General features: G+C 38.0%; 1 protein-coding gene across 1 annotated transcript; it reads right to left on the reverse strand.

Moving 5' to 3' along the window:
- Nucleotides 1-272: 272 nt before the first annotated feature.
- Nucleotides 273-4,380, reverse strand: LOC150090599 (U-scoloptoxin(16)-Sm2a-like). Its single transcript, XM_090378990.1, has 3 exons — nt 4,250-4,380; nt 2,733-2,856; nt 273-584 (listed from the first exon to the last, which is right to left on the reverse strand). Exons 1-3 carry the CDS (start codon nt 4,338-4,340, stop codon nt 482-484), a joined length of 318 nt encoding a protein of 105 aa, XP_090235116.1. The 5' UTR covers nt 4,341-4,380; the 3' UTR covers nt 273-481.
- Nucleotides 4,381-17,873: the final 13,493 nt, after the last annotated feature.

Raw genomic sequence — 17,873 nt, forward strand, 5'->3', positions numbered from 1 at the left:
CATGGAACCCTGATGAGAGTTTTGTTGGATTAAAAGTTTGATATGATTTTTACTTGTTTAAAATTCCAGCTTTTAAAATGTTTCCATAAATTTGAAAAAGACAACAGGAGGTCCATCAAGGACTTCTAATTATGTCACTATAGTGAAGACCCTGGTCTGAAAGAGACCTCAAAATTGGCCTCTCAAAAACATTAATTGATAATGAAATTAGTTCGTCTTTTGGGTAACCATCTTGTCTACCCATTGAGGGTTCAGAAGAAAGACACTGATATATAATTGTAGAATTTTATTAAGACACCATTCTTACAATCAAATTCAAAGAATCGCATACAGTTGCGTACAAAAAACCCAACACTTAATGTACACACCCTTTGAGACGAAGATTTTCAGTTTATTTTCAATTCTTCATTTGTTCTTGCCATTGTATATCGCATAGAAACCCAGTAGGACAATGGATTCTCTCTTTCTCTAACAGACTTCTTTAGTAACAGTCCAGAACAGGACAACATGCTGGAAATCTGGCGTTCTCCACTCCTTTACCTACCACACGACAGTATGGAGAATAACTGCCATTAGGTTCGCACCTAAAATTTGAAAATATTATTCTTTATTATTAAGATTATCAACATTTTAATCTAGATTAAAGAAGTGATGATAATTAAGTCATAATTTTAATAAAGTTCAGTTATTTATTTTTAATTGTTAATATGTCTTACCAATTCAGCGGCAACTGAGGCCATGAGGTGTCGGTGTATTGTGTTTGTAAATTGCTTGCATCCTGTGGTCGGTTTGTTTGTTTATCTTGACGGATTTCGAATTCTGGCTTTTTCACACATTGTGGAAAGACAGTGTAGATATATACACTGTGTTGCCACTTTATTAGGTACACCCCTGCTGTGCACACAAATGGTTTGTCCCGCAACGTTGCAAGTCACATGACCACAGTTGTGTATATATATGCAGCAGAACAGCCTTTCTAGTATCAGTTAAGCGTACAAACCGTAGCAAGAATGGGGAAAAGGAGTGATCTAACGGACTTCGAATGTGGTATGGTAGTAGGTGCAAGACGTGCTGGACAAAGCATCTCTGAAACGGCAGTTCTCCTGAACTTTTCATGCACCACAGTTTCAAGGGTGTATCGAGAATGGTGAGAAAGGTCAGAGGAGGATGGCTAGAATTGTGCAAGAAAACATACGGGCCACAATGTCACACATCACGTCAGAATACGACCTTGGTGCGCAGGACAAAATATCACAACGGACCACTAGTCGCACTTTGTTGCGAATGGGCTACAACAGCCCACGGCCACATCGCGTACCTTTGTTATCAATGAAGAACAAGAGGGAACCCCTCCTGTGGGCACAGCAACTCTACCACTGCACTATCGAGGATTGGAAAACAGTTGCTTGGTCTGACGAGTCCAAGTTCCTGATGCATCATGTTGATGGAAGGCTCAGAATTTGGAGAAAACAACATGAATCCATGGACCCGTCATGTCTGACGACTACTGTGCAAGGTGGTGGGGACAGTGTTATGGTGTGGGGAATGTTTTCTTGGCACACGTTGGATCCATTGATACCCATAGATTCACATCTGAATGCCACATCGTACTTAAACATCGTTGACAAAGTTGCATCCTTTCATGTTGACAGTTTATCCTCAGTCAGATAGTTATTTTCAGCAGGATAATGCGCCGGTGCACAAAGCCCGAATCACTATGGAATGGTTCCAGGAACATAACAATGACTTTTCTTTGCTGCAGTGGCCCCCCACTCCACGGATCTCAATCCTATTGAATCCCTTTGGAATGAGCTGGAAAGGGCTGTTCGCTGCAGGCCTACACCTCCGTCGAATCTCAAGGAACTGCGTGACACACTCATGTCTGCATGGTACTCCATTCCTGCAGAACGTTTTCAGCATCTTGTTCAATCCATGCCTAGAAGAATTCAGGCTGTTTTGAAGGCTAAAGGAGGCTCAACACGCTACTAGGTAGGTGTACCTAATAAAATGGCAGCACAGTGTATATAGTGCATGTTCTGTAGTATGTGTTGTTCATGTTAGGGTTAGAACTTCCGGTAGACCTCACCAGTGAAAGGTTGTTCCATACACACCAGGGGTGCTTGATCTTGTCATGCAACCACTACCACCTGCTTGGACAGTGGGCACCATACACGATGGGTCCATGGACTTTTGTTTCTTGAGCTACAAACGAAGGTGTCCGTCGGCGTGTTGCTCCAGGTATTTCAACTCATCCCACTAGCACACTCGTTTCCAATCCTCCAATGTCCAACTAGCGCGTTGTAACACCACAGCATTCGACCTCACTGTTAATTAGAGGTGAGAAGAAGGTGCCTCTTGTGTCATCTACTGTGGAACCCGTTACATCTGAGTGTTGGCAGCATCATAATTTGGGACATTGTCCTTGCATTGCCCATATTGTATTGCAATGTCAACTGCTTACTACAAACATCCACTTTGCGTAATCCTTTACAGTTCTGTCGGCGGGAGGTCGTTTGTCCTTTCAACATTATTCTTTGCACACCTTGGCTTGACCATTTCACAAAATGGTCGAGCCACTTTCAAATCGGAATGGAATAAAATCCATTTGTTTGAGCCATATATTATTCAGAAACAAATTATTTTGTTTCATGGACTTGGAGTTATATTTCATTTTGAATTTTATGAAATTAAAAAAGAATTAGATAAATTATTATATTAAGAAATGAACTTACCCAATGCCGTGGATTTCGGCTTTTCCTGGATATAAGAAAATGCAAACATATCTTCCGCATTTGTCATCTGGAAACCAGGCTTCATCAATGGAGCGATTTCCGTGAGTTGCAGATTGACACTTGCCTATAAGATATTGGAAATCAGACAACTGTTTAGTAAGGATTTTTAAGAAACCTAGATGGTGGTTATTTGCATCAACAGTTAAAGAAATACTAGAGACAACAATATTCTAAACTAGATCATTACCCACAAACCAAGTCACATTACAGGGCTCAGAGTATAAGAACTATTAGTAGGAGATAATCACACAGTCCTTAGTTGGAAGATGAAGAAAGAGGCTGACTGCGTTTTAAATCCAGGAAACTGGACTATGACTGTTTTAGATACTTCATGGCCTCTGTCAACCGGGCAGATGATAGATGGAAAGTTAATACGTTACAGTTATGGGACATCTTTAAAGAAACAATCACAGACACCATGAATGCATACTGGAAAATATAATTGGAAAACATTTAAAGAAAATGTAACATGAGAAGGTTGGTTGTTGTAGGGTTTTAGGTGCATTAGAAACTTGCGCCATATTGCCTCCTACATATGTCTGTAAATTTCGTATGTTCTGAGGTCGATTTGCTGTTTGAAGGACGAAAAATCCAATTTCCGGGAGAAAAAACCATGCTACTCTTGTCTCAGACCAACTAACAGAGTCACGTTTATCCATAAAAATTCTTCGGGTCATTGAAGGATTTCGAATTTAGTTATTTTCCACCTGGTGTGGGGTGGGAGAACGGCGATTCTACCAACTCTCCTACCCAGGAGGACCGTGAATTAACCTCATTTTCAAGTCACTTCCAAACTCATTATGAGTAAATACAGGACAACCAGCAGGTCTGAAGATATGAGAGCAATCGAAGGGAACTGTAATGGAAGAAGACAAGATTTTGCAAGTGGCTTATTGTCACAAAGGATCTGTTCAAATTTCTTTTTCATAGATTTAAATGACAATTTCCAACTAGTTGTGCAATGTCATCGTGATTGGATTAGTGATCATTAATAATTGCTGTTGTAGAGTTTAGAAGCGTCAGCGTTTAAGGCCATATTGCTCCATGTATATCGTCTGTAAATCGCGTCTGTTCTGTGGTCGATTTGCTGTTTGCTAAACAAAAAACCAAATTTCGAAAGAGAAAATCATGTTACCCTTGCCTGAGACCGACTAACTCGGCCACGTCGTGAAAAAGCCATTAAAATTCAGGTCCACTCGGTGTGGGGGAGGAAGGCTATCCTATCAACTGTGCTACCCACCAGGGAGGACTGGCCATAAAGAGCGCTATATGCAGGAAAGTTTTATAAGGGGAGGACCCTCTTTTTTATACTGTTTCTATTTTTCATCATTATTTCGCTAGACTAATGGTAGAGGAAGTTCTTAGTGGTATTATTTAGGCCAAGCAATTTCCAAATTAAGACTTTATGAGATAAACGCATTTAATGAGTACAAAATAGAACAAAAAATAGTTCTTACCATCAACTAGAGATACTGGTTCATTGGTAAACCAAGCGAAGGAAGCAGAAACCAAGGCAGTAGCCAAAAGAAAGAATGGAAAATACTTCATCTTATCCACGGAAGCCTTCTAAAACTGTATCGAAAACACAATGACCTCCCCTACAATTAATCTTTTATATTCATACGTTTCCTCTAAAAAAAGGAAAACGTGGCGGAAACCCAGCGACTTCCTTTTTTTCAGGTAGCAGACATTCTCAGTATCGATTTTAATCTACATCCGAAAATATCCTGTAAAGTAAATAATACAAAAAACTTTGCTGTTGTTCGTTATTAGTGACTTTATCCTACCAATTTTTACAGAATTATTTAGGCTTAGCTTGTGGTTGCTCGGCAACAAGTTGCTGCCTAGCAACCACGACTAATCACATTGTTGCCACGCAACCGGTGAAATATCCAAGTAACGCTTTTATAAATTTTGTAAAGTCATTAATATAATCTTGAAAATGTTATATTAATGACACCATGATGACCAGCAGCCAATCATATATTTCAATGAATTAAATTTTTGGATAGGATTATTCCAAAGATTATCCAAAGATTAAGATTTCCGAGGGGCACCGATGTTAGGAGATCCATCCAATAACATGAACTTAGATTAGTTTGTTCCATTGAGTACAGATATTGTATCGTTCATAGTCGGTGGCTTGTCAAAGGACCACTAAAATATTTCAGCAATTATTTGGTTGTTGTAGTAGAGTTTTAGGAGCATTAGCGCCTAAGACCATATTGCTTCTTGTATGGGGTCTGAGCATTGCGTGTTCTGAGGTAGATTTTCTGTTTGCTGGACGAAAAACCTGACTTGCCGGGAGAAAAAAACCATGCTTTCCCCGCCTGAGACTGACTAACTCAGCCACGTTGTGAAAAAGGCCCATAAAAATTCCTCACATCATTGACGGTACTCTAACTCAGGTCTTTCCACTATCTTACAATTAACTGCAATTGAAAAAAAAATACATGTATATAGTGTTATAACTGCATTGGGATATAAGTTTAGGGTTATAATTTTGTATTGAATTTGAACAGGAGATGTGCAATCAAAATCATGACTCACACCAGAGCAGTAAAGCAAAAGGCTCAAGCTAATGGGAGCGCTGTGGCTAAGGGGATTACTGAGGGGACAGTTGCCCTGTGAATCGTAGCCTTTCAAAAATGGACTGCTTGTTTGATGTTTGTGGATCATCAGGTACGGGACATGATATTGCCAAGGGACTCTCATGTAGGCCCATAACATGAGGGGCCCATCAAGCTTTCAGCCGCCCACATCAACGCCAGCGTTTGCACTTGATCATCACGTAACACAGCGGCAACCCCCAAGGCAGAATGCACTCGTTCCAGAGGAACTAGTAGTTATCGGTGATTCTATTGTCAGGGAAAGAGAAACATAGTGTGTAAAAAGGATAGGTGGAACAGGACCAGGGTATGTTTGCCAGGGGCAGAGGTTGATGACGTTGTAGAGCAGATATCATCTTTTTAAGGGCAAAAAAGTGATATTAATGATATTAAGAGTAGGAGACCAGCGGAATTACTTAAAAAGTACAGGTTACTGTTGGAAAAAGCCGTGAATTAGGGTTGAATTTGAAAGTGTCTGCAATTCTGCCCAGACACGATAGGAGGGAGTATATGATGAGAGCCTTGTCGATCAATTCGTCCCTGGAAAGATGTGCAAGGCTCAAGGGGTAGAATTTTTTTCAGCTTGGTCTATACAGAGATCGGATACACTTAAATAGAAAGGGTGCAAGAATATTTGCTGATGCTATCGAGGCAGAGTTAGGTTGGTCGGAAAACTGTTAGCTTGGCGGGGATACACGGACACGGACTACATCCTTTAAGAAGGATGTAGAGCTGTTGGAACGAGTACAGAGAAGGGCAACAAGATTAGTGAATGGAACAAAGGGGTGTTCTTACGAAGAAAGGCTTAAGTTTTGCAAATTACAGTGTCTGGAGTCTAGGCACCGGCGAGGTGATCTGATTGAGGTGTATTAAGTCTTGAATGGTTTGAGCATGCTCAATGCTGATGGGATTCTGCCTCTTTCTCAGAATAATCACCTGAGATGGCATAAATACAAATTGAGGAAAGACAGATGTAGGATAGATGTGCAGAAATTTGCCTTTAGCCAGCGGGTGGTTGATTTGTGGAACAGACTTCCATCCCTTGTTGTGGAAGTTGATAGCCTAAATAAATTTAAGGCTTAGCTAGACAAGCATTTTGAATGAACTGAGGGGTGAAATGGGAGCGGTTTTTTTTGGCTGATGCTGCATAAACTTGCTTTCTTGCATCATATGCCTCTACTAATGCTAATGCCAAAAATCATGCTACCCTCGTCTGAGACTGACTAACTCAGCCACTTAGTGACAAGACCCATAAAAATTCCTCACTTGACTGAAGGGATTCGAATTCCAGCCCGTGTGGGCAGGACGGCGATTCTACCAACTCTGCTAACGAGAGCTCAATCTTACCAAAGGTGTGTGTGCATCTACTGTACAGGTAGTTCTCGACTTTACGAGTTAATTCGTTAATTCCTAGCGCTCTCTCGTAAAGCGAAAAAGCGTAAAGCGAGAATTCAATCCCATAGACGTAAGGTGAAAAATAGGGGTTACGTTCTCAATAATGAAATTAGTTAACTAATTAGTTTATGTTTAAACAATGATTGATTTATCGAAAGAAACGAAAACGTAGCCTGTAAAATCAAGTAAATTATAATAATAGAGAAATTATTTACGACTTACAAATGTTAAAGAATGTTTATTCTTCGTCATCATCGACTAAATGCACACTCGTTGATCACTTATTAGCTCGGCACTCGTTGGTTTGTTGCACAAGGAGTCTTCTTCTTCAGAAATGCTTCAAGAGGCGTTTGTTTTCAAGATAATCTTCTCTTTTCTTTATAAATTTCAATAGCATGCATAAGCCTTTTTTAACGGAACGCACAAATTGCAACTAACACGATTTGCGCGGAGTAAAAAGTTTACGAAGCTTAAAAAAAAAGGAATGAAGAGAAGATTCTGAAAATTTATTTGTTTTTTATATGATTGAAGATTTCAGTAAAGGACAAACACGTTTCACCATAATAACGCAAAAAACCACACAACCCCAGTGGCTCACATCTGGTGAATATGGGCTTGGCACACCCAGGGTCCTGAGCTGGATACCATCACTATTCTCTTTCTTGATGATTCCCTTCTACTCTGTCATATTTACAGTGGGGTAAATTCTAATTATGTTTCAATTTTAAATAATATGGGCACGTGCTACTTTTTTAACGAAAGGTGTGTGATTATTGATCAATGTCTCTGATAACATTTTCCGGTGTTACAACTGGCAGCACTTCCTCATTTCATGATAAATGTAATTTCTGTTCCTTTACAAGAATACTCGCAATTTTTGTTCCTTTACAAGAATACTCGCAATTTCCGGCAGAAAATAAAATAAACCATTTGATTATAAAATGCATGTTTATAGCTAAAATGATAAATTTTATCATTATTTATCCCAGGGACATTTACCACAGTTTCCAAAGTGTTACGGTATACGCGTATGTATCTGTGTTAAGCACCAAGGCAGATAAGGCCATGAGATAGGGGATGTTAAAATCCCGCGCTTCCGGGATAAAAAAAAAAAAGCGACTGAAACCCTCGTCCGAGGCCATATTTAGCTTGGTGCTATTCTTTTTGTTATAGGGTCGATGTGTTCTGTGATCGATTTTCTGTTTGCTGGGCAAAAAACCTGAGTTTCAGAGAGAAAAAACGATGCTACCCTCGCTTGAGACCGACTAACTCAGCCACTTTGTGAAAAAGACCCATAAAATTGCTTTCGTCATCGATGGAACTCCAGCTCAGGTCTTTTCCATCTGGTTTGGAGGGGACGGCGATTCTACCAACTGTGTTACCATAAAGCAATGGTTCACTTTCTCCAGGGTTTCGAAAGAGCCCAAGGGAGCCGAGGCTAACTGATTTAAGGACACTCTACAACCTTATTAAATAAAGGTTTACAAGGCACCATAATCTCTAGACTACTTAAATCTATAATTAATCGTATTAGATGACCCGCCATAAGATGGACTACCTTATTTGGCTAAAACAGGAGGTTTGCAGTTAGCAGAACATTGGATTTTTCTAATAAATCGACAGGGCAATTTATGAAACAACTGTAGTTTTAAATCCGTGAAGATTTCTTACTAATTTAACGAACGTGAAAGATTTTTTTCTGGAACCTTACGAACATAAAAAATTAAAAAAAAATACTCCACGAGGAGGTTCCACGTTGGATGAATAGTGAAGTTGCCACATTACATGGGTGGTAGAGGCTGACAGTTTGGGGAAATTCAAAGGTCAGCTGGATAGTACCTTCGGGTCAGGGAAGCGCATAGGATGATAGGTTTAATTTCCTTTTCTTTTATTAATTATTATTATTTATTTTATTTCTTTTTATCATTGTTTTATTCTTTTTTTTTTTTTTTTTGGCTGGTGCAGCATAAGCCATAGGCTTTCTTGCACCAAGCGGTCATTACTAATACTAATACTAATACTTTCCAACGTATAACAGACATTCTCAATTCGATTCAGATCTGGAAAATTAGGCAACCAGGGTACATATTGGAAACCGTGAGAATTTCCCACCGTGAAAAAAAATTATACAGAATTTTTTTCGGGTCTATAGTTGCCTTGTCTTCTTGAAAGAATCGATCTCAATCCGGGTAGAAATGAAGCAGTGCAGGTGAAGTTAGTCCGTAAGACAAAAAATATTCATCAGAAATAGCATGACCTTCTAACTGTATGAGCAGACTGAGTCATTACCAACAGAATATATCCCATACCTCGATACCAGCAGCAGCAGCTTGAGTGGTGGACACGAGACAGTCCGGATACATAGCTTCGTGAGGTTCACGCTATACTTTCTCCCTATCATTGGTGCAAAAAAAAGTGTAAATCGAGACTTGTCAGACTAACTGATCTTTTTCCATTGTTCTTCAGTCCAATCTTGGAGTTTGGCGACACCACTCCAGTCGAATCATTCTATCCTTTACAGAAAGAAGTGGATTTCATACAGGCACACGACAGCCAAATCCTTGATTCTTCAACTATAGATGCAGAGTTCGGTTGGATATGGGGTCTTTCTTTGCCTATATTGGAATTTTCAGTCATTTGCTGCATAATGGAACTTCCATTCTGCTATACAGTTCCCATTAAATTCTTGCAGTCTCGTTCTCATGCCAATTTTCTGCAGAATTTTTTTCCTTTTTGAGCTACATTCTCCTTTCGTCCTCCACTCATTGTATTCTTTTGGGATGGTTGTTTTCGATATACTAGTGATTTCCTCCCTTCTGAATTTCTCCTGCAAACATGCTCCAACAATACCAACAGAACATCTGAAAATCAGAAAGATCAAATTTCTTCCCCATGCTCAGATCGACTGAAAAGCCCTAGGAAAGCTTACAGTATTTACTGATATCAAGAAACTTGTGATCACACCACGTAACAAGTTACTTTTGCATATTGTACTCCCCCTTTGGTAGCACAGTTGGTATAATTACTGCACTCTTCACACCGAGTGAAAAAGGCTTCAGTTCTTATCCCTGGAATGACGCGAGGAATTTTTATGGGCCCTTATCCCAACGTGGCTGAGTTAGTAGGTCTCAGGCGAGAGTATCATGGTGGTATTTTCTTCCGAGAACTCCGGTTTTCCGTCCAGCAAACAGCAAATCGACCACAGAACACACGCAATTTACAGACATATTATATACTGCCCAAAATAGCCTGAGTTGCTGATGCTGCTAAAACAATACAACAACAGCATACTGTACGCTTCGTTATCTTTTGATGACAATTGTAAAACGTTTTACATATTTTGTCAGTGAATGTACTTGTACAGTTATGTTTTTTTGCTCTCTTATTATGAGATTCTTTGATCTAAATTTACTGGTGCTCTCGCTGGTATGAATGTTAATACTCGTATTATTACTTACTATTATTTCAGTATATCGCGGTCAGATTTTAAAAACCATTGCTGATTTTAATAGTAATGATTTTAATTCATTTAATAAAGTGAACTGTTTAAAATCTGCCACCCTCAGAGCAGTACCGGATTCGGTGTAGTGATGTATCTACGATTGTATAGTTTTGGAGAAGCACATTCAAAGAATATTAAGCATTAACAACTGAACTTTAGCATTAACGTTACCATTAGTAGTGGCAAATAATGCAAGAAAGCAAGCAGCAGCCCTTCCTAAAATGGGGCCTCCAGACCTGTATGCAGTACTCAGATGTGGCCTGACCATTGCCTTATACAAACAGATAATCACCTCCTTGTCTCTGCTGTTCAAAAAAATTCCTGTATATCATTGACAGAACCCAATGAACTCTCCAGCCTGCACTGTTTAGAAAACTTCATATCTGGCTGCACAATGACCCCCAAGTTTTTTTCTTATTCCACAACCCAGAGTGAAGTACCACAGAGTTGGTACATCTCTTTGGAGTTCTGCTACTCTTATGCAATACCTTGTATTTGCCAATGTTAAACTTTAATTGTAATTTTTCAGCTCATCTGCCTAACTTTTCTAGATCCTGTTACAGTAGCATACCATCAATAACTTTCTAGGATCTGTGAACATTTATAATGAGTAAAAGGTAGTGATAGTGGTGACATATAAATAATTTTCTAAATCTAAACAAATGACAATAAAATCCCAACAAATGTCATGAACTATAATGTCATCTTCAAAGCATGGGCGTACGGTATTGAACAGAATATTAAGGAATGTGGCTTTGAGAAAAATAAAACAAATATTTTCGTACGGGAGGATAAAAAAATTACATAGTTTTTAACCTTCAATTTATAACGAAGTATTTGGAATTAAATCTACTGTTTGTGCATGTCATTAAGTCGTTATTTATGGAGGTTATTAAACATTGATTTACCCAAGCATACATTTTTCCAACTGCACCCACATTGGGGATTTTGTATCTTTCTTTGCTGTCGACCGTTTTAGAGCAGCATCAAACTATTCACCAGATTATACAAGTGATGTAGGACCAGCCACTCAGCTGCTTCTGTATATGCACGAATTTTCAAGAACAGTTCGAGTAAGTTTCAAAGTTTACTGAAAGAGAAATATAAGGATCATAGCAGTAAAAAATAAGATTTAAAGGTACTAGATCGTAGATATAGCTTAGCTTAATTTTCCAGCTTAACTTAATTTACATCACAGCACATAAGGACTCCTTAAAATATCATCAGTCGATTTAAAGGTACATTACTGTAAAGCTATATTGGACTCGGAGAAATATTAGATGTTTGCAGGATTATCTTGTCCTTTCATTATGACGAACGACAAATTTTGGGTCATATCTTGTTACGGGCATGAAAGTTAGTTTACTTCAGAAGTTTTGGGGTGCTAAACACGAAAATAGCGCTTAAAATGGTGATTGGCTCTTGTTTTCGAAAAAAGTATTTTTTTTATATTTACACAAGGTATTTTTTATTTATATGGCAGTAAGATGTAGCTACGAACATACCTGTATGAAACAGGAGACCTTTTCGCCTTTTGCTTGTTTTCAGCTTTGGGAGCGTCCATTTTCAGCATCCAACAATAATCGGCTAACATGGCCGCACTCCAGTTGCTTTTGTATCTTTGTTCCATCGCTGCGATGTCTTAATGGAAGCGCTCACCATGTTCCTATGGTGAGCGCTTCCATTCGTATACTGCAGGCGGCACCACAGTTTGGTGTGAAGAAATGCATCTTCAATGACACGTTGCACCGCAGTTTTTCGTAAGAAGTAATGTGACCCTCCAAAAGATGCCTGTAGTTGCCAGTTTTAACATTTCCCGGAAAAGCATTTGAAAGGCTTCTCACACTGATTTCTCGCTATCACTTAGGGCTCATTCGAAGTGTTCGTCATTGAAAAGTTGCTTTATTTGTAGACCAATGAAAATGCCTGCCTTAATCTTCTCTGTACTAAGTCTTGGGAATTTCTCTTGCAAGTATGTGAATGCAGGACCGATCGCTTCCATGAGCCCCAGTTTGATGTGAAGTGGTGGAATCAAAACATTATTTGGATCTACCAGAGGTTCAAATACTACATTCTTCAATCCAGTGTTAATGATTTTGGTTGAGGTCAACTCCTCTTCTCGTAGAGAATATCCTTGGCACGACTGTCCCACTCTCAGAGAAAGCAACAATCCGTAGTGTAACCCCTTTGCAATCCTAATAAAATTGCGATTGCCTTTAAATCACCACATATCTGCCACTTATACTTCTGATAGTGCGTACCTAAGAGAATGTTCTCCATGTTTGCCTGTGTTTCTTTTTTGTGGATGGCATTATTATTATTATTATTATTACATTAGGGTCACCCGTAATTTAATACATAAACTCGATTTTGCGTCTGTAAATTGCGTGTGTTCTCTTGTCGATTTGCTAGTTTTTGCTGGACGAAAAAACCCCAGTTTCTGGGGAAAAAAGAGACCGACTAACTCAGCCACGGAGTGAAAAAAGGCGATTAAAATTCCTCGCGTCATCGACGGGATTCGAACCTAGGCCTTTTTCCACCCGGTGTGGGGAGAACGGTGACGATACCACTGTGCTACTACGCGTGCATACTGTGGACGGCATACGCAAAGGTGTTGAAGGCAGCATATTTCCATTGTGTAATAGCACAGCCTTAACCTTAGAAGGTCTATAAATAGTTGTCATTCTTTGGGGACGTGCCTCATGTTCTTTCCTGCCATTAGACCATCAACATCCTTACAAACAGTGAGTTCACCGTCTGTTTGATAGATTTATCATAGTCTTTATTTCGAGTACAAAATATTGTCACTTTCGCAGAATGATTTAGAAGATTCCACTGTTGTAGCCTCGAAGCCAAAAGCTCTGCCTTATTCTTCGGCAGTTCAAGATCCTTGATGAGGTCATTAAGCTCACGTTCTGTTATCTTATGTGGTTCAGAAGGATAAAGGTTTGGACAAAATGGTAGATCCCTTGACGCGTAGACTGTTGCTGTACTTCGTGTATATCAAGTTGATGTTCTTCAATGTCTTCATCGTCATCAGAGTGTACAGGTAGTCTTCAGGTATAGGTAATACTTCAGGGTGAAGCACGGGACGAATTGCAGAGGGTAAATTTCGTCACGTCACTGTCCACGTTTTCTTCATTGTCATCTCATTTCTAATAGGAATCACCATACAGAAATAACAGCCTGTGATGTGATTTGTTGGTTCTCTGCATATCATGGACACTGCGAAAGGCATAAAACGTCCCTTTCGATTCACCCACGTGTTGAGTTTTGATGAACAGGTAGTGCAGCATATGCGGGGGCTCACATCTGGTGAGTGTGGACTTGGCACACCCAGGATCCTGATCTGGATATCATCATTCTTCTCTACCTTGGTGATTCCCTTTTATCTCTCTCTCTCTCTTGGGGTAGTTCAGAAATTTTTTTTTGGCTGGTGCAGCATAAGCCTAAGGATGCCTACATTTTTCGCAGTATTAGTGTCGTGTAAAATTAATATTCCCCATAATTGTGGGAATAGTCTGGATGACTTCTACACGACACCAATACTGCGAAATATGTAGGAATCTCAGAGAACAACCGTTAACTGAGAACAAATCACCCAGTGCCTAGCCGTAATCAAGGATTACTACAACAGAGTTGAAGACGCACTTGCTGCAACAACAACAACTTATCACGGGATGCAGAGTGACGTGATAGTTGCCCATCATGTGATGTCGAGCGAGGTAATAGTTTCTGATCACGTGATAAGAGCGTTGTGGTACTGAAACTGTGGTGTTGCCATGCATTTTGCCAAGAGCCATAGTTGAAAATGTAACTAGCTAATATGAGACCCCAACTGTAATTCGAAAACAAGAGCTGATCGACAAATTTTAATATGATTTTCCTGTTCAGCAGCACAAAATTAATCACGATTGGGTATTTTCGTTTTCGTTACATTTTACGTGTTGACCAGTGTTATTTAAACATTGAAAGGACAAGACAATCCCGCAATCATAATTCAATGGTCTTAATTTTCATTTCCGAACAAAATGCCTTTGTTATGAGTTGTCAGTTTAAGAAAGATAAGGTATGCAGCAATCCACTACGGGATAGAAGCCTTCTCAGCAATTCATGTTAAGGGAAATGGAACGTAATCTGCCACGCTGGTCCAGTGCGGGTTGGCCGATCGACAGTATTTAGCAGTCATGGGCTTGAACCCGATCTACTCAAAGAGCGTACGCTACTCCACTCCTGCTTTTGACCATTCGGCTACGGAGGCCACCTAGTCTGGTATGCACTACTTTCAAACAGATGGCTTCGCAAAAAGATTAATTGACCATTTGTTTAAAAGATGAGACTGCCATGACTGCAGGTGGTGTCTGGTAACAACATCTAGCCAACACGGATAGCTTTAGCTATATTTCAACTTTGAGAACTCTCATTTTTTATATCGCATTGCAGCTCACATTGAAGAATTTCTTTACTGCATTTTTATTTGGATGTTGTTACTAGAGATCACCTGGCTGCCTGATGAGGGACCAGAGTTAGTCTTGAAACAGGCTATAATAGCGATGTCATCTTTCAACAAATATGTAATTAAACTTTTGGTGAGGACATCTGTTTGAAAGTAGTACATACCAGGGCATTGCAAAGGCAGGTTTATTTTGCTGTGTGACTTTAGACCATTGCATTACTTATGCTGTTTAAAAGCTGCTGGCAGCAAAAACAAATAAAGAGAGATATGTTATATTTTTTGCATAGATTCCTAAAGACCTAAAGACAGATGCGACTGTTGCATCTGTTGCATGCGATATGAGTGTCAGATTGCTTTTTTAATATTTTCAATAAAATGAATAAAATGTTGATTCTATTTCTTTGTAAAATGTGCCGGATTTTATAGAATGTACTGTAGCTAGAATTTATCACTATATGCGTGATAGATTATTTCTATTTATTAAAAGAATTTCAAAAGAAGCATTTCTTCTGCGACGAAGCGAGTTGTCAGGAGCGAGAGTGCAGAAGCACCTACTCTTTGAGTGGAAGGGTTCCAGCCCGTGACTGTTAAATACGATTAACGTTTGTATTGATGATTTATTTGTAAACTCCACTGACCTGGTGGTGATGCTGGAGTATAAACAAGAATAAACAAGTCTTAAGTGAGCAGTTTTCTGAATCTTTTACTCCAATTTCCAAATAACAATGTGATTTTGTGTTAGAGGGCGCTGTTATGCAACGCGCGACATATGAAGAAAGATCTGTTTACTTTAGTGATGCTGTATTCGAATTTTTTGAGGTTATAGAGTGTTGAAACCATTGCTGTCAGAACTGTATGTAGTATTTTAACAATTATAATATATCACTGTATGTAGGATAAATAATTACTATGCTTTATTAAAACAATTTCAAAGGAAGATTTTTCTCGTGCAGTGTTTTTTTTTTTTTTCTCTCACTGAAGATGACATCCACAAACGCGATTGTTTATTTGTAATTAGAAATCCATGTCTACCACGGTATGAAAATTAACTGGAGATAGTGGATACGGATAGTAAAAGCAACATAAAAAAATTCTGTTTATAGACTGATAATGATTCGGTATTATATACCCATTTCACTTATGTTATCTTATACTCGTAATGTAATTCTCTGAACCATTACCCTATCAGTGTGAGGCGTGCGTTGCATCATTTATTTATTTATTTTTCCCTCCCGAAACACGGTTTCGCATCCCTTAAAACAGCCAGACAACAACTGAAATATATGCACTTTATAGACACGAATAAATGTTATACGTCTTTTGAGATAAAAAAAAAAAAAAAAAAAGTGACAAGTGGTAACAGTTACTACAGGTATCTGTAATTCCTGATGTGACACCAGCAGCTTCAAAACATTGTATCAAAGTAAGATGGTTGCTCCATTATTTTATCAAAAAATCCATTGCACTTCATATGTGCAATACAAAAATTTCGCGAAAGCAATTAAAAGCTTATTGAAATTATACGCCTTAAGTCTGTTATGACTAATTTTATTTTTTTTAAAGTTAGATTTTTTGGTAAGTATTAGTAAACTATCCCAAATTACTGGGCTGACCGAAATATGATCAATGCTAGGCCGAGGTACAAGAGGTATTTTTTATTATTATTATTTTATCCCAAAGAGCACTGTTTAATTATTTTACCACGCTTTCAATTAACTTTATTGAAATTTATTTAATAAACTTAACTTAATTTCAGCAGGCAAACCATTTTATATTATGAAACCTCCATTATGAAAACAGTTTTATTTGCAGTTTTAATCAATAACTAATGCTAGGTTTTTGTTAACTTTATGCTTATGCAGAGTAATATATACAAGCAGAATATTCACGTCTGGACAAAACCCTTTTCTGTTAAATCACATTATTTATCCCTCTCCTCTCACTCATTATTGGCAGTTTTTACACTTCTATAGGCATAAAGCACCTATGTCTTGACTATCTATCCATCCATCTGTTTAATAATTTCAATCCCAGTTTTCTTAAAATATTATATTTGGCTCTTTTAGATTTGTCAAGCTGTCTATTTCAAATTTCTTTAAAATCAGACTGATAGAAATTCAGCAGTTATTATTTCTTTTTTCATGCATACCACATAGGCTATCCATATACTATATTGTAGCTGAAGCATGGGATATTATGTTTGTTGTACTAGTTGGAGGAACGAATGGGCAGTATGATAGATGCATAGAAAAGAAATAGTATTGGTTCCTGTATATGAAATGGTTGCTTTTTTGTAAGCAACCATTTTTTTTGTGTTATCACTTTACTAAATATATATATATATATACAGTATTTAAATGTATAAGTCATGAATTATTACTATATGCTGATTATACAGTAACATGAAATATTTGTTATCTTTCAATTTTTTTTAAAAATCTAGGAGTAAATAAGTAAAGTATTTCAAAACAGTGAATAAATATTATATTGTGAGGTATGCAGTTATGTGAAAACAAACATAATAGTAATTAATTCGTAACAATATAATTAGTTATTTAGTTTTTCCCTTCTATTAATTGCAAAAAAGAAAAATTAAATTGATTTAAGAATAAGAATTGAACCTGCATAGAATGTAAAGCACATTTGTTTATACTTTTAATATTTTTAATGTTAATCCCTGTTCTATAATCCATCTGTTCCAGAAATATCAGTTTATCAAGAGATAACAGAAGACATTTGGTAGTCACACATAGAATTGTTACACATTGCTAGTACCCATATTGGGATACAAGTAATGGGCACGTAAAAAAAAAAAAGGTGGGTATATTTGATATTAGACTCTACAATTATAAATATTTTCTTACAAAATGTAATTTAGTAGGAACTTACTATTGCAGTTTTTTGTATTAAATTAATTAATTATAAGTTACATTGACATATGTATTAGAGTCTAAGTTTCAGAACTTTTGAAACAGCTGCAGACATGAAGATGGCAGTCTATCTGTGCAGCTTTGTCTGCATATGTACAGACATGTATGGATATATTTAACCACTGATTAGTTTGGGCATATTTGCTCAATCTGTTTATGGGGAATAGAAACAGTGGACATGTGAGCTCT

This window comes from Mastigoproctus giganteus, chromosome 1 (assembly GCF_048544385.1).
Source record: "Mastigoproctus giganteus isolate SK-2022 chromosome 1, ASM4854438v1, whole genome shotgun sequence".
In the NCBI taxonomy this organism is placed as follows: Eukaryota; Metazoa; Arthropoda; class Arachnida; order Uropygi; family Thelyphonidae; genus Mastigoproctus; species Mastigoproctus giganteus.